At 34.5% G+C, this 23,049-nt stretch overlaps 1 protein-coding gene across 5 annotated transcripts in view; it reads right to left on the bottom strand.

Moving 5' to 3' along the window:
• Positions 1-23,049, bottom strand: part of LRP1B (LDL receptor related protein 1B) — a 584,143-nt gene that overhangs the window by 26,778 nt on the left and 534,316 nt on the right. For all 5 annotated transcript variants that reach the window (XM_048952659.1, XM_048952661.1, XM_048952662.1 and 2 more), the window contains exons 77-83: positions 22,152-22,393; positions 17,047-17,270; positions 16,681-16,787; positions 14,486-14,602; positions 13,120-13,293; positions 12,456-12,581; positions 6,645-6,809 (exon numbers count right to left, since the gene is read on the bottom strand). In XM_048952659.1, coding sequence (XP_048808616.1) covers positions 6,645-6,809; positions 12,456-12,581; positions 13,120-13,293; positions 14,486-14,602; positions 16,681-16,787; positions 17,047-17,270; positions 22,152-22,393 — 1,155 coding nt within the window. The remainder of the gene's footprint in view (positions 1-6,644; positions 6,810-12,455; positions 12,582-13,119; positions 13,294-14,485; positions 14,603-16,680; positions 16,788-17,046; positions 17,271-22,151; positions 22,394-23,049) is intronic.

Here is a 23,049-nt window from a genome sequence, read left to right as displayed (position 1 = left end):
CTAATTACAAATTCACATTTGTCTCCTGAAATCTTATCACTTCATCTAAACTCTGCAATGTGTGATTCTTGCTCTACTTTATTCTCTATTTAGATGACTCTCATTAAAGTCATATAAACTAAACATTCAATAAACTCAACAATTTTCATTAATTTCCAGTCTACCTTTGTCTTAAAACTATATAATTATTTAGTATCATATTCATTGGTGAATTAATAAGTGCCTTATTAAGAAAACTTATTATTATTTAAGAAAAATAAGTATTTTTCTACTTTCTCAGAGGCATGCAAAATGATTTCTGTATTATTATTCTTCTCCTTAGTTTGTTTTAGTTACATCAAACCCTTCACGTAATTCTTCTCTACATTTTCTATTTTAAGCTTTGCTAATTTAAAATGTTTTGCAAATCATCCTAAAGGCCGTGAGATCAGTTAGTTTCTTCCTCTAATGAGTACAGCAGGAACAAAACCATGGACTTAAAATAGCTCCAACTAGTTTAATATGCATCAGCCTGGTTATTCATATCTGTCCCCTGTGATCTAAACATTAAATCAAAGATGTTGAACTCAGATATTAGCACAAACTCTTCGCTTTTCCCCATGTATACGCTTGCATTTAAATTTCTGCCCCTGAGTCTGGGGTTTCCTCATCTTTCTCTAAATCCATCTTACAAATGAAATAGTGAAATAAGACAAGTCTGAAATCAGTTTTTAATATTAACGTTGCTCTATTTTTTAAATTGATAGGACAAGGATATTTTCATAGTTTGTAGAAAAGAAATTATTCTATTCTTTGCTAATGTAGCCTTATAAATGTGTCAAATTGTGGACAGTTATATGAAAATTTAATTCAGTATAGCCTAAACACCATTTTTTTTTCCACTCAATTTTATATGACTTTTCATCATATTAATAGTTCATTGCCTATTTATACACAGACTGCTGGCATCTGAAATAATAACAATAACAGTAATGACATTTTCATCTGCCTTATTCTCATAAATTATTTTGGATATGAAATAGTTCCAAGAACAGCTTAATAAAATTGCAGTACAAAACAATGATAAACAGTACGTGCCACAAGTTTTCATACAACAGAATCTAAACAATGATGTAACCAAGATGACACATCTAGTAGTCTCACATACAGAAACCTTAAGCATTTACACACTGGTAATGAAGTTTCAGGACTAGAGCTGCACAGAGACAGAATAAAAGCTGTCTCTCAATCCCTGACATTTGACAATTCTGTAGTATTTTTTATAAAGACAACGTACTGCCTTTTTCTTCAAGAAAATAAACACTATATTTGTCAGCTTTTAAAAATTTTCAAAAAATGAGCTAGTCTAGATGAATGCCAGCACAAAGACAATTTATTTCTTCCAGCTGATGGTAAATTCCCTACCAGCAATACGTGCATTCTATTTGTTACATATGAATACACGCAATCTGTTTCATTTGCATATTTCTCTTGCTGTCCCTATTAAAGCAATCTGGTACACCAGCCTACTATAAGTAACACTGTGTCCTCTAGAGGGGTTGTCAGCAGTTTGTGGGAATGACAATAATTCATTTCTGTGAGCCATAATTAGCTTTACTGAACCAAAAGTAGTGGAGAGAAGCTGTATTACAGTACATAATTAGAAGCTGAGCTGATTGGGATCCATCCCAATAGATATGCATTCTGTCCATGTTGTGAAAGCAAGGGAGAAAAGAACCATCTAAAAATGCATTACTCTCAAGGCAGGTTGTGATGCCTCCTTTGGATCAGCTGTACACCAGCCCAGGCAGAGAATCCTCCATTGAAACACCCATCCTCTCCCCTCATCCAGTCCCCAGTCCTGATTAGAGGTGATATACATGTTTCCCCAGGGGCTTACCAGTATGAGACTGCAGGAACTGAACAAATTAAACAATTTCTTCTTTGATAGCATTTTCAGTACACTGTATTGTATCCCTGCGTTTTATTTATAAAGCAGAACACAAAATAACATCTACATAGTATATAATTTTTTATATTTTTTATTGTAGGGGTGTATTTCATAAATTACACATTTTTTACTCACTTCTCTACAAACATCATGATTCTGTGTGGTTAAACTTACCCTTCATAACAAGCATATAGTATATAGTACAAAGATGTGTTTAACTAACTTTGTGTACTAGTTTAATCTAGCCTATATGTTTAAGACATTTAGAAAACTTTCCTCCAATATTTTTACTTCAAACTGTAAGTAAAAAGGAAGTGCATTTATATGATATCTTTTTTTATTCCCTTCCAAATTCCCATTAATTTGGTTTACTGGAAAGTGTTCATTATTATATCCAAACTTTTAATTACATGTCTCAGATGTGTACTTTTAATTAACAGATGACATTTTCTTTGTTCAATTTTTGTAGTTCAGTACAACTGTCATAAACTTTTAAATTTTAATTAAAGCTGCCCCAATCTCTAGCTCTATAATGTTCACATAGGAATTTGCCAAACGGCTTAGCAGTAAGTAAACCAACAGTGAATAATCCCTGAATTGCCAGTGGGATTTGTTTAACAAATTAACATTTGTGTGCAGATAATGAGGTTCTACAACTTACCACATCCAGCTAAGATTTAGCACAATCACGTTCTGAAAAAAAACTGAGTAATACTCCATGATTTACTTAATTGGTTATCACTTTCCTATTAAGAATTAGGGAGCGAAGGAGAACAGAATTTACACGTTCAGTGGAACACACACATTCACCAGACACGCATCTCTTATGCTGTGGCATTCTGTTTGTTTCAGAAAACAATGACAGATTTGCTTTCATAGTGTATTTGCCTTGAGCTTTGAGACATAACCCAACAATGACGAAACTTCCTGACTCCCAGGGAATCCTCACAGCAGCTGGCTAACTTCAGAAGCTTGTTCCCCATGAAGCTCCCCAGCTAAACACCAGCAGCATGCAGCAGAACCAGTTTCCCTCGAGTCAAGAGATGTGCACAACAGCTTGGATGAGCAAAGACCACGTCAGGAAGTCCAGATATTGTCCCAGGCAAATCAAATTCACAGAGGCACTTCATGGAGCCCATTGTGGCAGAACTAATAGACAGCAACTGACTCCTTGAAATGGGGAGAGAGTGGAAATACAGCTGCTAAGTGGTCCCTGTGTACCCTTCCCCATCACCGGCTGTGGCTGCTTCTTCTCACATTGGTGCTAGCCTGAAGGCACATGCTCTGCAGTTCTGCCATGTACATTTATCAACAGGCCCTATACTTCCCAAAGGGCACGTGTATAGAACGGCACTTGTGGATTGCTTCCATCAAGGCTATTTGAGATGGAAAATACAAGAAATCAATAAGGGCAATCAGGGCTTCTACAAAAAGGAGATTCAAGCAAGCTGCAGTTATCAGTGGTCATTTATATTTTGTGGGTACAATTTGGATAGGCACTTACACAAATACGGATATTGGAACTTCCAGAGGATAAAGCATCATCATTTTGAACAAAAAAAGAAAAAAAAAAAAAGAAAGAATCAGGGAAAACACAATGCAACTTGATTGCAACAGTTTAGCAGCGTAGTTTGATGAGCCAATAGTGTAGTGGATCAAAAACTGTATTAGAAAGAACTGGTTGGAAAGGCAGTTGCACAGTAAAATAAATTGATAGTGAGTCAATTTAAAATGTTCATTTTGTACTTTCTGGATACAAAAAAATTCTCTACACAAACACAAATATTCAGTATGTTCTGTACCTTTTGCCAATGGACAGGTCAACCTGCTAGGATGAAACGAAGAAATCTGGACATAAGATGCTTAAGTCCTTCAAAAATGCATGAAAAGCAGAGGAATTCCTAGTAATAGAGAACCTTTATATTCCTACATGTTTCAATGTGCAGGAGTAAAGTAACTTGTCCACTAATGAGCATCATGAACCTGACAAGGCAGATCAGCTCTGCCTCCAAGGCAAAAATGATGAGAAAGAAGTGAGTGAATGCTGCTCTGTTCTGTATTTCACACTGTCTGTTGAAATTGTGAATGGCTCGTGCAGCCCTTGCTGCTAAATGTGCGTTGACCCAGTAGCATACTTGGCATGGTGGTTTATCTGACTGGAAAGAAGAAACGGTCATTGCAAAAATACCTGAGGAGTTTTTCCACGTTAAGGGATTTTTAATACCTTAATAACACCCAGTTTAATTTCCCTCTGTAAAAAACATAATGGTTTTAGTATAATATGGATTAGATTAAACTCAGACAAGGGAGCATCTCATTAATTTGTTAGTTTGTTTCAAGAAAATTTATGATTTGTAGCCTGATATAGGTAAGTTATACAGTCTGATAAGTAGAGATTTCTTCCTAGTAGAATATTTACATAGTCCAGGAGCAAGATGTGCAAAGAAGATGAGACCAATTTGAAAAATGTTATCTGGAATGCTGGGCAAAGTCACTTTGATTTAGAAAAAAATATCTTTTTTTCCACATCTTCACATGAAGGTTATGGCATTGGCTTCAAGGCATGAATGGGAAGTGAAAAGAGCACAGCAGAATAACACTCCTATCAGCAGGTATAGCCCAGTAAGAGCCATCAGAACTTTTGACATCATAAGGACCTGGGAGCGAGGTGCTTTCTATGCTCAGCAATAGGATCTGTGACTCTAAGATCCAAGTCTCCATTGCTAATGAGCAGGAATGGTTCTGTGCTGGTCTCAGCTGATAAAAGCTGAGCGTGTTGTGACTAATCGTTGTACAGTAAGCTTCTGATAAAGTTAAAGGCTTGAATTCCCACATCAGGCAGTTTAACACTGAAATGTGGACTGGAGTGATATTCATGCTGCTCTCCTAATGGCGTTTTTGGTACAGACACATTGTCCTGTTTGAGACCAAGCAGAAATAAGGCTAACTTCTGCACTTGCAGGCTCTCTGTAGCAGGTGGGGCCACGATTAACAAATCAGCAAAAGTGTATTGTATAATCTTGCTCATATCTCTCACTCACTGGTCACCAAGTCTGCTTCACTAATCATTCCAGCAAGGCAGAGAGATTTCAGGGGTTGGATTTAGTAGGAAAAAAAGTATTAAAAATCCAGGTTATATCATAGCTCTGCTGTGAGCACAGCAACTGTGAGCTGTCTGGTGAAGAACAAGCTGTTGGAAGTATCCAAGCTCAATGACTACTGTCAAAAGAAAAGGAAAAATAAAACCCAGAGGTCTCTGCAGGAATCAGAACTGAGCTGAGCACTGGGAGCCAAGTTACTTGTTGTGCCTGTCACCTCAAGAGTATCAATTAAACGCCAGATATGTAAAGATGTGGGAGTAAACATCCCCTCCTCAGATGACAGTGAAGTTCTGCACATCATTTAAATCATCCGTGAACATCTTTCATTCACTTGCATGTCCTCACTAAGCACATATTGATCTCACTGAACTGATACAAATCTCTGCTTATCATTTGTCTCAGTACTTCCATGAGCTATTGGAAGCAGTTTCAAATACAATTCTATCAACTTAAGGTAATTCTGATTTTCTACTATTTAGACATTATTAGTGATATGAACAAAGAAAAACATTATTAACTCTCAAATACTCAGAACTGAAAAACCCTTTGTTGTTTAGCACACACATCAGAAAATCAGAATAGGACCCACTGAAGCCAGCATAGTAAACTAAGCTGAATTACTGAAGTATATAAGCTAAATTAGTACAGAATTCTAAGAAAAACATTTAGATCTAAGCTCACTTTGTCACAGAGACTAAGATACACGACTCTGCATAAACAGGTCCTATGGTCAGGTACCTGTACTTTCCTTTAGATGTTGGTCACTTCACCACATAGGGGAATAAGATTCAACTCCAACATCTGACAGTCTTCCAAGAAGAAAGCAATCAGCAAACTTCTCCTTCAGATGTCCTGCTTTCAATCAAGTATTTAAATGTTCTTTGCAACAGAAAATATAATTTAACTTCTGCTTTCTCACATAGCACTAAATTTTAGAGTACTTCTTAGCACACTTTTCCCCTCTCTAGTTCAAGCAGAATTTAATTGCAGTACACAACCTGGAGCAGCCTATATGTTGGGCACAAAGGCCGACTCCTAGATATCCTCATTTTGAGGGTTAGGATAATCTCCCTTAAGATAAGAGGTGTGATTTCAAATTCCTTCAAGCAAACAAAGGATTTGAATTCTGATCTGTGAAATCTTCCTGAGAATTAGGTGAGGAAAATGCCTACTTTCATTATTCTTTTTAACTCCACGAAGGCATGGGGAAAAAAATGAAGTCGTATCACACTTGAAGGAAAGTATTCCCAGAAGCACCTGAAAGTTTAGAGAAAGAATTAAGACAGAGACAGGGCAATGGGTGTGGTGCTTTTCCAAATGTGGTTTGACTTTACAGTTCCCTTTTGACACCTCAGTATGTATGTTTTCATTCTGGATAGTTTCATGCTCCTTTTTGTGAGATGTAGTTTGGCTTTGCCAAAACACCAAGACCCATGAGTAAAAAACACTATTGATAATAAATTATATGTACAGCATATGCTGCTATATTGCACAGAGTTTAAGTACAGACAAAGGAAAGAAGCCATAGAAAAAAAAAATACCAAACTAGGAATAGATTCAAACATTCAAATTGAGACCTATAAGATAATATAAAGCTGCACAGAAATATGTACCAAGGAGAGAGGCTCCACAGGTTCCTCCATTCTGGCAGTAATTGTAGCAGTGGTTGGTTTCACACCTTTCACCTGAGTAACTTGGCCAGCAGTGACATCGTGGATCCCCCTTCTCGTTTATAATGCACTTTCCTCCATTTTCACAGGTCAGTTTGCATGTATCATCTGCAGCAAGAGCACAGAGAACAATTTGTATTTTATACGAAGCTACTGATCCCTGCCTACGTGCAAAAATACATAATCACTTTCAAAAAGTAAAAGGTAAACTATCACACATTGGTAGAAAAGAAAAGACATACTTAATAAACCATAAGCCAGCACTGGAAAGGCCATGAAGAGCTGCAGAGGCAATGGGAGCTGTATGCAGGCCTGGAAGCTTGTATCATACCAGCATACTGCATATATGTTCTTGGCTCCTGTTTCATCCAAACAGTGTGATAGGAAAGCTGACCCCGCAGAGGATGTCAGGATGTAAGTTAGTAAAGGCAGTGTGAATTCCTTTGTGAAACTATCATTTTTAGTTTATGAAAAAAAAAAAAACAACTTTGTTTCATTTCTGCAACTTTGGGAATCTCAGAAAACTTCCTTGTATTCTTCTGGTTACCTCAGCCTGAAGGAATTTACCCTTTTATAGTTGATTTATTTCTCTTGCTCTTACACTGTTAACATCCTTCTTAATAAACATATTCAGAAACATTTAAAAAGAAGCTGCTCAGCTTTTAAATCATCCTCACAAAATGATGTTTGCATACTAACTTGGTACTTCTAAACTATAATTTCTCTTACGGAATCATAAATGTTGGAAAAGACCACTAAGATCACAAAGTCCAACCATTAGAGCCCAACCCCACCATGTCCTTTCACATCCCTCAGCGTCACAACTTCCCTTTTCTTTAGCAACTCCATGGACAGTGACTCCACTACTTCCCTGTTCCAGTGCATTACCAACTCTTTCTGAGAAGAAATAACATACAACGTGGACCTTCACTGGTGCAAGTTCAGGCCATTACTTCTTGTCTTCTCTCTGTTACCGGGGAGAAGAGGCTGATCCCCACTTCACCACAACCTCCTTTCAGAGAGTTGTAGATAGCAATAAGGTCTCCCTAGGTCTTCTCTAGACTGAACCCCCAATTTTACCTTCTAAGAAAAGACGTAGTCTACTGCTTTGCCTTCACTAGGTGCTCATGGCAGTAGTACCACCTCCTTAACTGTGGGGTGCATGGTAACATATATTCTGTTTAGGACAGATTCAATCTTTCTATAAAGCTGTTGTGCAATTAGAGTTATGCCTGTCCTGGAAACACTGAGAAATAAATCACTGTTCTTTTGAGTGAACAAGAAATAAAATTGTTTGATGACACCAACAAGAAATTAATTACAGACCAGCACGTACACAATGCTCTCACATCCAAATAACTGTAATCCTGAGCAACAGACAAGAACCTTTGCAGCTCAAAACACACATTTAGCACGACTTCTCATCTCACACGTAACAAAACAAAGCTTATAAAGACAGACTGCTGCCAAACTAGTCAGAAACACTGTCAGAAACACTGAAAGCTCTTCAGTAATACATTCACCAATATAGATGTTTTGATGCATTACTTTTTTAGCTGTACAAAATATGAGGCAGTCAAGGTAACCATTTGTCCTATATCACGCATTTCTCATTTGAGAGAGATGCAGGTGCCTGAAGACAACGCATCTGAAAGTTCTTGTGGAGGAATGAGTGGCACTGTATTATTTAGGTCTTTACAATACCAGCATGAAATATCATAGTCTTCATTCTTAGGTATCCACCATGGATCTACATCTACTGTAACAAAGATATTTTGTGCTTGGAACTCTGAAGATGCTTTAGTATTTATTTATTTAGGTGGTTCATTAAATTTTTTGATGTTCCATGAACCATTCTTCAGTTACTCATTACAGAAGTTGTTTAAATGGATAATGTGGCATATCTTATTAGCAAGGTCTATTTTTGTTTTGCTTATTTTATCTGTTTTACTTATCATTAGTCATGAGTTTATAGAGCAGAACTGAATAAAAACTGAGTAACACTAAAGTACAGACAACTGCTCATTTTCAGGAATCTGATAGTATATTAAAAATATCCATTTCTTTTCTAGGACAATTCTGCACATTTAACATACAAAATTTAAAAAATTTTGAATTCTGATAGACACTATGAATTCAACAGAAAAAAGAATATCACAACGCATATTTATAACTACAAAACATGAAATACAAACTTCAAAGTTATCCTAACTATAACAAGATATGCATGTCTTCATACTGAACCAAAAATTGCCCACAGTAAAGACTATCTAAACCAAATGCCTTTAAAATGACTAGGACGTTTACATCTTACAGATTCTAAATGCAGTACATGTTATATCTTTACAAAATAATCAGGTAAAGTTGACCTGAAAGCTGAAAGGATTGTAATATTTTCCAGCATAACAAGATTAATAAAAGTGGGTGCTGATTTTGTTCTCTATCCAAGAATTCAAATAAAAATCTACAAGAATTCAAATAAAAATACAAAACTAATAAGAGTTACTACAACAATTTCAGTCTTTACACGAACTGAGGACTGAGAGATGTAATAGATAAGTCAATTTGCAAATACTATGTTAGACTTAAACAGAACAGGAGTTTTAATGCTGCTTTTTTTCTTTGTCTGCAACTTAAAATAATCAAATTACTCTAGATAATTCACATCAGTGGAGTCCAAAAGTGGATCAGATGCCTTTGTATGGGAGACAGGAACAAAATGTGCCCATAAGAGAAGACAGGGAAAACAGAAAATACAGGAGAGATATATATCTAAGAATTGTTACAAAAGGCTGAATACATCTAATCTGAATTCGTGAATAAGGGCTTCAGAGAAAAAAAAAAAAAAAAAAAAAAAAAAGAGTTGGAAACACCTCTACCAAGTATTCAGTGCTGAGAAATAAAGAGAAATAAAATTGAGATAGAAAATAAATAAAAATAAAAAATAAAATGGAGTCATAGATAGTTGGAACTTGGACTCAAAAACCTTGCAGATGCTCTTTTCCTTTCTGTCAGGTGTAAATAATTTCACTTGTGAAGTCTGCTCCAAAAGTAATGCCTCTTATTTTATAATGTTGGTCCATATCATCAGAGGTGGACATTAGTGGTATGGCAATAGGGGCCAAACCTACCCACCAATTATCTATTAAACATATTGCTATGCAACAGATGGTAGGTAGCAGAGGGGCCAATAAACAATTAATGAACAGCATTCACTGGAACATGAACAGTTTCCCTTTCCACAGTGGAAAATACTATTTCATGGGGCACAAAGGCTCTTGCTTATCCTAAAGAAAATTACGCAGGTCATAATTTGAACTGAATGCATCTATTAAGGAATGAGTAGGGAGTTCTAATGGTATGGAAATGTTGTGTACATTTCACTATCCCCCTGATGAAGGGCTCCTGTTCTGCCAGTTTTCTATCTGCCAAAGTTTTCAGAACAAGCTGTAAACTCCAAATTTTGTCTGAGTGCTATAAGAAAGATCTTCATTTTATTTCAAATTTTCTTTTTTTTTTTTTTTTTTCTTTAAAATATCCATTTGCTTTACAATCTTTAGTGGAAGAGAAGGGCTAAGAAAAGGATGCATGGTGAGAAGAAAGCAACGCTGCAGCAATTTAACTCATTTTCTTCAGTTCTAGGATATATCAGTCTCCTTATAATAACTTACTATAAATACAGAAGATACTGCTGTAATAATTTTTTTTCTTTCTTCAAACCAAAAGCAGCTTTCTGTGTTAGAATACTATTCTATTTGATATCTTAAAGAAAAACAAAACAAAACAAAACAAAACCAACAACCTGAAAGCAAGACAGAAATCAAGAAGATAGTAGAGACTGAAGTGCCAATAGCTTTTGCTAGTACAGCTCTCTGAAGTACAATTTGTGGGTGAAATAAAAGGTACAGGGGGATTAACCTCTAACACATCCCCAGGCAGAGCACCTGGTTTCATGTGGTCTGTGCATACAGAGGGCAAGTTCCCACAGAAATGTGCAGAAGAAAACACCGCAGTAAATGAAATATTTCATGTCTGTTCAGAAGCAACGCCAGATCTGGGTGTTTGTGATTATTCTCAGGCTCTTCTTCCAGCCAAGAAATCACAAATATTCTCTTCTAAAAATGACAGCGACAGGTCTCCCAAAACTCTGAACTCCTGGAAGTGTACCCTTACTTTTGTTCATTTGGCTGTGATACACGCTGACTTCCTCTAGTGCAAATCTCTGCATTTCCAATCCCTACACTATTAGCTTCACAACTTTACAGGCATTAGATACAATGAACCTAGTGGATGCAAATCAAGTGGTCTCACTTAGCAATATGAAGAGGTACTCTACCCATTTGAAAACTGCTTCTAAATTGAAGAAGTCAGGCATACTGCAGTCATGAAATAAATCACAGAAAAAACCACATTTGGCTCTGTCAGTCACAGTCAGCAAGGGAGAAAAAAGATGAAAGCTTATCTAAGAATACACAGGAAATTGCTCTCATTTTATTATATAACCATTCTGAATGATACAATACACATATGTTGTAATATCTCTAACTTGAGAGAGACAAATAAAACTCCAAAACTCTGTTTTTCATCAGTTTAAGAAATGCTGGTCAAGCAGCTGTCTAGAGCAATCTGGATTCAGTCTTACAGAAAGTCACTGAGGATTCATAAATTAGAATTCCTCACACAGTACTTATGAAGAAAAATCAATTCAATGGATCAAGTTATTTACAGAATGACAATTCTATCATACAGAATTTCAAGTTACCTCAATTTCCTTTTGTTAAAAAAAAATAAAAAAATCAACAGTCCAAGGAGCCAGAATCTGAGTCAACTTGCAGTTGACATACAGTCACAAGAACAGGAGACCTGAAGTTGTTAGGCAGTCGGTCTTGATAATCTAAGCGCTTTCCAAGTGAACTATTCTAATTCTGCGAGTGAGACTACCTCCCAGTGACCACCTTAAGGAGACTTAACAATGAGAAATTGTAGAAAGTAGAATATTTTTGAACGCATAAATTATAATGTACATAAATGATTGTGACGCACTTACTACGTTTACAACATTGAGATCAAACCAATCATAAAAACAAACAGTTCATCAGTTAAACTGTTTCACAGATAAATACTCAGATTAAAACGTGGAGTTCATGATTTCAAGGACTAACCAGATGATCACTGAAATCTACAGAAATCTTTAAACCACCTTTGAGGGTCATTTTATCGCAGATTAACAAGAGTATCACTATATAATCTTCCCTAATGTAATTGCCCCAAATATAGGGATTTTATAGTCATGTGAGGCAGGAATGGCTGTTTTGCATTTCTGGCATCCTTCACTTTGCCAAAAATGTTATGACACAATGAAGACAACATAATGGAATATTTAAATAAATTGTGTGCATGTAGTTCTGGATGTTTCGTATTTTCTAGTTCTTAATGAGAAAAGGGAAGACTATGGCTGCCATTTTTTATTCCATAAATTCCTAAATGAAAAGAACCTTTCTTAGAACTCGATTTTCAAACAAGAAAAGACATTCATTGATAACACACATAATGCCTCTTGTTTGTGTACTCTTAGTCTTAGTGGACTCTTAACGCCAAATACATTGTAAACCTACCATAAACTATACGGTGCTTGAGATCTTTTCAAGGAATTTGCCCATTCCTAGAAGCCTAAGTAGAACATCAGCCTGAAACATCGACTTCATACTTCTTTGTGAACGTCAAAGTATTGCACATACAATTTTCAATACCTACCTAATAGACTCTGGTCTATGCATGTTCCATTAACTAATGATTTTCCTTCTGGACAAGCACATGATGCACCAGAAGGGTTGAGTAAACAAATGAATTCACATGTCAGGTCCAAGCATGGATTAGGCACTGTTTGAGAAAAGAAAACATTAAGGTGTTTTTCTTTTTTTTTTTTTTTTTTTTTTTAAATTATGCTATCTTATAGAACTAGGACCAAAAAAAAAAAAAAAAAAAATCAAAAAATTCTGATTCAATTCCAATTTCCAGAATATCAACAGCACAAAGTCAGTCAGCACTCATTCAAATGGCAGTACCATACTCATACCATGACAGAACTGACTCCAGTAAAAACAAATGTATTAGTAATATTCAATAAAAATCCTCATTTTATTTTGACAAGAGGTATTTTTGTATTCAGATCTCTTTTTTTATTATTTCATTTGCACTGCAGGAATGCAATGTAGTCATTTACCCGACGCCACTTCAAATGAAAGAAATACGTCAGAATCCAAATTATAATTATATAATGAAACATAACTAAATCTATTTTTACTTTGCAGAATCAAGTTCTGTTTTACATTTCTACAGTTGATGGATACTTTCATTATTTTTCTTTTTCTGAGATGAACTTGCAAACACTCAGTGTTAAGTAATTATGCTTACTCACAGTCCATTTGTTTGTAGCGATGAAAGATCAAGGCACTTTTCGCTTTATCAACATCGACTCTTAGATATTCTACAAGGCTCCTGCCAAATTTGTGTACTCTAAATGCACCATTTTTAGGACCTGCTCCATATATGTAGTCCTCAAAAATGTCAATTCTATGGGGATGCAGTAAACCTTAAAAACGGATAAACACAAGTATTCATATTCAAATAGCAAACTAATTAATTTTAAAAACAACTTCACTTGCATTGCAATTTCAAGCTAAAAAGCATTATTTTTCAGGCAGCAGTCTGCACCCATAAAGGCTGCCTTTTAAAAAGCAATCTTCTTAAAAGAAATTCTTCCCATATTACAAGCAAATAAAATCTCTTTGATTCAGTCTCTGAAACTGGTTGAACATAGAGAAGCAGGGAAACCCTAAAGGAAGAGTGAGCTATTTAGAACATATTCAGCTGCAATACTAACTAGAAGAACATGACAAGGAAAAAAAACCCCACAATATTTTGCTTTACAAAGGAGAAATTATTCTCATAAGACATTTCTTAAAATTGTTTCTTAAAGTGTTAGAAATACTGGTTTTTATATTACACTTCAAAATGATGGTAAATTCATGCAAAACAAATAACACAAAGCCTCTATTAATTCTTTCTTAACTTTTTTAACAGATAAAACAGAACACACTGGTGAATTCCAGACCAGTGGTTAAAACACTAATGGCCAGATGTGGTATCATCCCAAAGAGATTCCACTACTAACTGCCCATCTAAGCATTCCCTTAAAGTAGATTGCTTTCACATTTTGAAATTATTCATTGTTTCACTATTTTCTACTCAAATTTCATAAAGTTGCATGTATGACCAAGTTATTTAAAAGACAACATGTAAACCTCTGCGAACAGTTTGCATAATCAGAATCTATTTTCTCCTGAAAAAACATTCCAAACTGACATTCTTTGAAGTAGTATTCTGTGATTCTGAACTGAGTTGAAAGACAAGTCCATTGTTTTTCCCTGAACTGACTCTTGTTTCTGATCTATATAATCCTTACATTTCCTGTGCAATGCATACAGCTCTAAGTTCTAACCAGGCAAGATCCTTGTGTTGCTATGTGAGCTCAGTTGGGCCACATATATGTATTTATACACAGTATTTACATATTCACAATGGTATTTAATAATAGCTCTTGTTAATTTGCACATACCGTTTAATAGTTACTCTTATAGTTATTCCTTTAAAGATTATTTAAAAAATTAAATATGTATTTGTTCCAGTATCTAAAAAAAACATGGCTGTAAGTTCTTAATTGTGAATGCTTTTAGTTTTCATAGCTTCTACATCTAGTAAAATTGCTGGAAACTGCTTCGTACCTTGTTTAGTGCTCACAGACACAACTGAATCAGAACCGTCAAACAGAACACTGCCAATGACAGACAATTCAAAATCAGCCCAGAACAAACGCTGACTAAACTGATCAACTACAAGACCTACAAAGGAAAAAAAAAAAGTTTCAATGAGATATATTAAGTTTGAGAAAATTGTTAAGTAGCAACACATTTTTCTATCATTCATATTCTGATGAAAATGAGACAATGAAAAAACATGCCTGCAGACCAAGGTGAAGAAAAAAAATAAATCTACAGCTTAAATCTTCCTCTTATTTCAACCCATCTATTTTACTTTCTTTAAGCTACTCCTCATTGGTCAGTAACTTTTTAAACCATTATCCTCTGCAGGTAGGAATATGTACCACGTGAGACTACAAATGTAGGATTGAATCCTGCAATTTTCTCTACCAACAAAAAAATTAATTATGTCAGTAGATTTCATTTTGGCTACACAGCCTCTAGGCAATAACTAAATAGTTAAATCATGCAGTCTTTATTTCACCAGGGGATGCTTAAATGATTAATATGCCATTTTAAGACATGTCAGAAGCTTCCGCCTGTAACAATATTTGAACCATAAAATAATTTAATTCTGAGCTTCTGAAGTTGTAGTGTATTTTTAATAAGAATGGGAAAAAGTATTTTTCTTCCTACTTATGCAAGTCAGAAAAAATACATCAAAATAAATTATACATAACAGCAAAAAATTCCCCTCTTAAGGTCATAAATTAATCAGCTACAGATAGATCAGAGGATGTGGAAGAATTCTGTCACACAGACCAGTGAAATAAGTTTCTATTTGCAACTCTGCTTAAAAAAAAAAAGAAAAATATAACAAAAAAACCCACTAACAGAAAAGCAGTACAGCACAAATCTTATAAAATTCAAAACTTAAGGCTAAAAAAATTGAGATTGGATTGCTTTCAGCGGCAAAGGAATTGGTACCTGTCTCTCTAGGACATAACCATGGCAATCAAATACAGTGGTAATTAGTGACAAAAAAAGTCCAATAGAACTTAAGCAATTAAACTTATATTTATCTGACACATTCACAGTGTTTTATATATCAGTAAAGAGCAGGCAACAATACTGATGAGCAAAATTCTGATCTCTTCCAGTCTTAAACATCACAAGTGCCTGACTTGTTACTGACTGTATACTACTGTGTTTCATAAGTGCCCAAAAGGGATCATGAGCTTCCTCTCCTAGAAATTTCTTTATCCCATTTGTAACATTCTGATTTCTTATATTTCAATCAAATTATGACAATAAATTAAAAAAAAAAAAAAAAAGGATATTCCCTTTGTCGTGTGAGTGCAATTTGTGCATTAAGTAACATTTATGCATAAGCCCACCTCAGTAAGAAATTCATTCCGTTAAAACATGCCTACTTGTTGTAGTGACAATTTCTAACTGAGACATTAAGATATTCAGATAGCATACTCTTGAATGAAGCCAATGTTTCAATATATATGCGCAGCGAAGTTGGAAAAATCCTTAATTTGCAATGCAATAATAACAAATATCTCTGTAAGCCTGAATAAACATCAAATATTGCATGAGAAAATGGGTCACAAATACATCATTTGAGGTTTCAAGACAGGATGCTGATATTCAAGAGAGACACATTTCATTTTGAGGTTACTATTTCCTTTGTCATAAAAATTACTTTTATCCTGCCAGTGGAGCCTTAATGTTAACTCACAAGATCTCAACACACACTGTCAAGCTTCAAAACAGTTCTGCAAAATATTGAGATAATTAAGTTCCTGTTTCTTTCAAAGCCTAAAATCTTCTGGGGTTTTTTAGTTTTTAAATTATTTTGAAGAGTATTTAGGAAACTAACCATAATAGGCTGCAAGACTTTATATGCTTTCTTAGAAAACTTCTCCCATTTTTAATTTATGTGCCCTTAATTGATTTTGCTTGTTAAGTGTTACTGAACAAATCATTTATTTTTTTTAAACTGATTTTATGTAATGCTTTGTTATGGCTTTTTAAACTTGTGAAAGTTTAAGTGTATTAAATTGTATCATATGAAAAAATACAAATTTTTATTATCACCTGCACACAGGTCACATATACATATTGCTGACATAGAAACAAGACTTCAGTCAACAAGTCCACAAAGAGTTAAGAAATGTCATGTAATCAGGAAAAAGTGATAACTTGCATACCTGTAGGCCTTTGTAAATTTTTCTGAACCAATATCCTTCTCAATGTACCATCCATAGATGACTCCTCTATGTGAGAACGATCCCCAATAACTGTCCAGTACATCATCCTAAAAGCATTACACATAAATATATATATATACACACACATATGCACATACTGAACCTCAAAACACTTCACAGATATTAAATTTTGAGCAACCTACCTGAAGTATAGGAAATAGCATACCCTGATTTACATGCATGCAAATGGAGAATGAGGTTAAGTAGATGTCATGGAAAAGTTGAGATATTTATAGACGTTTTATTTCTCTTAATTTGAATTATTGTTTGAATTACCAAAGCAGAGTAACGTGAAAACGTACATACCCCTTTTTAGGATTTACAGCAATTGCATATGGTTCTCCTGCAATACTTGTAAGGAGTCTTGTACAGTTAGGTCCATTCAGTTGACCTACATTGATGGAATATCTCAGACTAGTCCAATGTGTTGTGTAGTAGCTGAACCAATGCATTCTGGAATGATCAGTCCAGTAAATGTTTCCAGCAATCCAGTCAACAGCAATGCCCCTAGGTCTTTTAAATTCTGGACACTAAAAGGAACAGATGTTAAAGTCAGATGTAATGAAATGATCATTTACAGCAGCTGCATCGTTACAGATTTGTATTGGCAAGTAACTTCTACCTTTTGCATATATATGTGCTGAAATATGCAGAAACACTGAACTGCTTGAACTACCACTGTGGAAGCAAACAAATGAAATATATTGTAATTCTAAAGGAAAAAAACAACAACAAATAATTGAGTTCATACATTTATCGTACTCTGAAGAACTATGCAACAATATCCCCTCCTAAACATCTCACTGGAAATGACAGTTTATACTATCCTGAGGTATGACTCCTCAGGAGAATGCCAAGGATAAATAAAATGACTGCATTTAGAACACTGTCCAAAATTACCTCTGAATTCTGACCAGTATTAGTAGGCAGTAACAAGGAAGCTATCAACGCACTTCTCCCTTGTTAATTCCACTTGTGCTCCATCAACTAAAACTAGAGCTCCATACGTAAACAAAGCTTGGCTGATTAAAACTTTCGTATTATACACAGTAATATCTCCTTTATAATTTCACAATTACAATTAAGGTGTAAGTTCCTAAAATATGGTCTTAACAGTAAAAGTTCATACTGCAAAGAGGAGAGAGATATGACCAGAATTCTCTGTTGTTCACTAGAATTCTTGAAGAGAAAAATAAAATCTGTAAAATAGGATTCTATTCTAAGTTATTTCTTACATAAATGCAGCATGTTATCCAAAATTAATACTTGCATGAACTAGATACATGCACAATTGTTTGCTGGTCGATGTATGATGATATCGAGTTAAATTATGAACAAAAACCATCCACTCTATACAACAAAGTCTTTTAAAGAGTTTTTTTCATCATAGATTAAAGGTCATTTCCACCTCTAGGTGAAAAACAGGACTTGTAATGGAGAATTAATGGTGAATTTAGACAGTCTGTACAATTTTCATCCTCTAAAATATCACAGAATTAATGTTCTAAAAACATAAAGAACCTTTTCATTTAGTCAAACAAAAAAATTAAACACTGCATTTAGAAACAAGTACTTTAAAAACAGGATCATACCAATTTAAGTAAAAACAAGCATTATGGTTTTCTTTTTTTTTTTTTTTTCTTCTTTCTTATTTTTTAAAGGAAAAAATACTGGCAGCATAAGGATTCACAAATACATCAAAAATGAATTATTTTTTCAAGTACTGTAGTACCTGCACACAATATCCTGCTTTTTCTCTTGTTATCTACATATTGCTTCAAGAATTTCAAATAGAAGAAAAGCTACCTGACAATGTATGTATTTTCTGATAGTTTTTACTGTATTTTTTTTTTTTTTTTTAAATCCAAATGGCTTTTAATTCATGATAATATTCAGCTATCTGAGTCAGAAGCCTCTAATGCCTTGACATCTCCACAGCTACTACTTTGGAGGCTGAGAATTCATGATCTACCTGGAAGCAATAAACTACAATACTGCAACCAAATATTCTTTTAATAAGACAGGAACTATCAAGGCAAGCACAGGTCATTGCCTTCCTTTGGACTGTTCATGAACCACTGTTTTTATTAAGACTGTTTCTTCTTTATTTGTGTTTGGAACAAGTGAGAAGTGACAAATCCCATGACACAGATGAGACAAAGGGAACACCAAAACATTCTGGCACAACGCTGGGTTGCTTCTAACACTGACCCTTTCCCAGCCACACAGGAAGAGTGAAATTTCGCTAAAGCTGGGACTCATATTAAATATCAAATTAACAAGGAGATAACCACAAGAAAGGAAAAGCCACCATCTGGTGTCAGAGATTAAAAAGAGAATAAAAAGAACACAAGCTGATGCTACTGCCGTTTAATTCTCAGTTGTCTTCATTATGTTTCAGCCTCGTCGCATCATATTTCTGATGTCTTATGCACCTTTTTGTACTGTCTAGGAGAATTAGTTATTGTAAATGAGCTTTTACCTCATTTGGATTATGTTAATGATGAATGACTTTTGCATACAGAACACAGTTGAAAATACAGGAGCAAAATCACGCCTTTTTTTTTTGTTTTTTTTAAATAGGTTTTTGTAGCCCACTCAGATGCTGAATATAATTTACTACAACTTAATAGAAAATCTAAGAGTTTAAAACCTGATCATCTCTTAAACTAAGGTAGTTTCTACTGACAGACAGAAAGTGCCTCAACTTGACCACTTTTGAGCTCAATTCTTGTTAATTAAAAGATATATTTTTAGGTAAAAACTTTATTTCAAAGCTACAGTACCAACTAGTAACAACTTGGATCTGGAAACCATTTTGGTATGATGTATAAATTATAGAAAACAATTAATACCCTGACGCTGAAATTTAGAGGAGAAAGTTTATGTTAAAACCCTACTAATGATAAGCACTGCTGAAAAAGAAGGAGAAAATCTGCTGGAAGGATACTGTTTAAATCAGTTAACAGCTGAGAAGAGTAGTGTAGATGTTCCTTGAATGTTCCTTGAGTTTGAATGCCTGCTGAAATCATTAAGTGCTTGGACAGAAGCTCTCTTATACTGCTGGTATCTTGGTATTAGCCTGATTGTACCAGTTTAAGAGCAGGAAACTTTAAAAACACAACAGTTTTTAATTTCTCAGTCCTTTGAAAACATCTTCTGCATAATATACCATGAGATAGGTTAGATTGACTGCATAAAACAGAGGAGCCAAAGAAAATATTCATAAGGTTAGCCTGAAAAATGGCTGTTAACCAAACATCAATGTTTTACAGATTTAAAACTTGTGTCTGCAATCTTAATCAGATGCCACTTCATACACTGTCTATTAACAGAGAATATTAAAGCTATGACATATGTTAGCTGGGATGGATATAAACTAAAGCATAGGTATGTTCTTTAAGACAAGTTTTTCAGTTATAAAACCTATAAAACCCTAATTATTATTATTATTATTTCGGGTAAATGAGTGATTAGGTTCTAATACATTGCAAAAATAATATTTAGAGAAAGCAGTCTAGAAATTGTTTCCATTTAAAGCCATGGATTGAAATTTCCTCAGTCCTGGGGCAAAGTTGTGAGTAGATGAATGGATATGTGACAGAAGTGGTTAAGGGCTCTTGCTAAGCTCTCAGAACAGTAAGCCTTGAGCAAGCTTCTAATATAGTGACTAAATACATCACAAAACATGTTTTTCTTCCCGCTTTACCGTACAATTATATTAATGTTCAGCTTTGTATCCTCTTCCATGAAAAGCAGCACTCTAGTTTAAGTGGAAAATCACTATGTTGAATATTCGCCTCAGATAACTTATATATCCTCTCTCAAAGGATTATACCAGTAAACAGCTGCACGAGTTATCACCAATTCATGTGTATCAACTCCATCAGAATCCTCTTCTGCATCTGTCAATAAACTCTGAAGAGTTGATATTTACAATTTCCTTTAATGCTTCAATTTGTGCCAAGTTTAAAGCCCTTTTCACTGAGAAATATAAGAGATACTTAAAGCTATTCTCTGAGGAAGTCTCTTGATATGCTAATTCCATGGAGCAATTTCAATTGAGATAGATTTTTGCATTAATGCAATTACCTGAAAATGCAGGTGAGTTTGTTCAAGTTTGCCATCTGGATTTACATATCAAAGTCTAGATATAAAAGTTATAATGTAACCTTTGAAAACTTATCCATTAAAACTTGAGTTAAAAATAAGGAATTCTCAAGCTTTTCAAAACCTAAATTTAAGTGATGGCATTAGAGTAACACTACAAAATTAATTAGCTCACTGATCAGCTATACATATGGCAATAGTATTTGAGTATTAATGAGATAAAATTGGGAAAATATTCTGAATAGGTTATCACAGCGAGAAATAAGTGCTCCACAAATATGATTGCAGAGGGGGGTTGGAACTCGATGATGTTTAAAGTCCCTTCCAACCCAAACCATTCTATGAAACTATGGTATATGAAACATACACAAGTTATGCTCATATACAGTCAGTCATCAGTATATTTTCTACATACAGATTTGTCAAAACCTTTGTATGATTTGGATGAAATACCTTCACCAGAATCTACCTGCCAGGAGATTTGTGGAAAAATAGCATATAAAGAAAAATACAAGCTTTTGCTCAACACTGGGGAAAACAAAGCTCCATTTCAGCAGCTTCAAACTAGGAGGTAGTGACCACAAAGTATTTTGACATAACAGCCAAATAGGAATATGGAAGGCAATATAAAATAATAGTAATTGTAAGAACATTTTTTCTTTGTTAGTTTAAGCTGGGAGATAACATTGAATCTATTATGAAAATTATAACCCCCAGCCTATTAAGAAATCTTGAGGAAGTTTATGTTCAGTTTTATGGATCCATAATAAAATGCACATCCATTAAAGCAGTTGCAGACCAGCAGACTACACTTACCATTGCATAACTTATCTGGATATAAACCACAAAGAACTAAAATAAATCATTAACAGCAACAACAAAGAAACCAAACACATCAACTTCACAAGATTTGCAAGCTTCTTGTTTCTTTACTTATAGAACTTGATATCGTGATCCATCTAGAGATTTTCAATTATATAAAAAAAATATTACAGGAGAATTACTCCACATTTGCAGTACATCTCCCTCTAGTATTTGGTTATAGCTGGTTAGAAAAAAATTAAATACTACGTTGGTGTTCTCTTAGAGACTTGAGAAAGCATGTTGGTCTTGAATGGAAAGGCACAGTCATTTAATGTCTATCATTTGAATAAAATAATTACCACAGAGATATTTTGATTTATTGTATCAACATTTGTTATCATAAAAAATAAAATAAAAAGTGAATGGAAATGAATCTTCCGTGGGTTTTTTTTTTGTTTGTTTTTTCTTTTTTTTTTTTTTTTTTTTTTTTTACTTACTATCAAACCACTGTTACTTTGCCTTTTCTCTTCATCATGAAGTTTTTTGTAGAAAATTCCTCCAGGATTAAACTGAGTACTCCAAACAATCATGTTCCCTTGAAAATATGCATCCATTCCAGTTATCCTTGAATTATGTTCAATATGTGATATTTGTTGATGAACATCACTGTAGTTGAATGGATATGCAAAACCCAGGATGTCAGTGTCATTAGCAACATAGAGAACTTGTTCTTCAGAGCCTAGGGATTATTATAATGAAACAAAAATAAGATAAATGTCAACTAATGCAAAATCAGTGTTTATCTGACCATTTTTTATGTCAAAATTATTTTCTGATTGTTTGGGATGAGAAGGGCGTTCATGCTTGGGGAAATAACTTCATTCCTCATAATTTGGCACCATTACACAACATAAATGCTTTCAAACTCAGTCTGTGACACATGAGACTACATAATCAATATACAAATAAAGCGACATGAACATCTTCAATAGTAGGTAATGATGCTTCATCCTGATAGAGTCCATGCTATATATGGAGGAAATTATTAATTACTCATAAATATGATCTTCCCAGGACAAATCTGCATCAAGAAAATGTGAATAAAGCTACTACATCTACCTACCCAGTATGTGTCTGTTGTACAGAGAAGGAAGGACTGGGATTAACATGATTCATTTTGTTGTGGTTCTAAGATATATGTAATAAATATTACTTTACAGACCATAAAGCTCTGATTAGTTCATAGTTGTGCACCATATATGCACAAAGATAAGGAGCCACAATTTTTAACTTTGATAGTGGTGTCATGCTGAAGACCAAGTGTAGGTATAAATCACATTAAAATCTCACTAAATCGCGGGTGAGATGCTATGCTGATACTTCCACTTATTCAGA

The sequence above is a fragment of the Lagopus muta genome, chromosome 8 (genome assembly GCF_023343835.1).
Source record: "Lagopus muta isolate bLagMut1 chromosome 8, bLagMut1 primary, whole genome shotgun sequence".
NCBI lineage: Eukaryota > Metazoa > Chordata > Aves > Galliformes > Phasianidae > Lagopus > Lagopus muta.
This window is presented reverse-complemented; position numbering and strand designations above follow the sequence as displayed.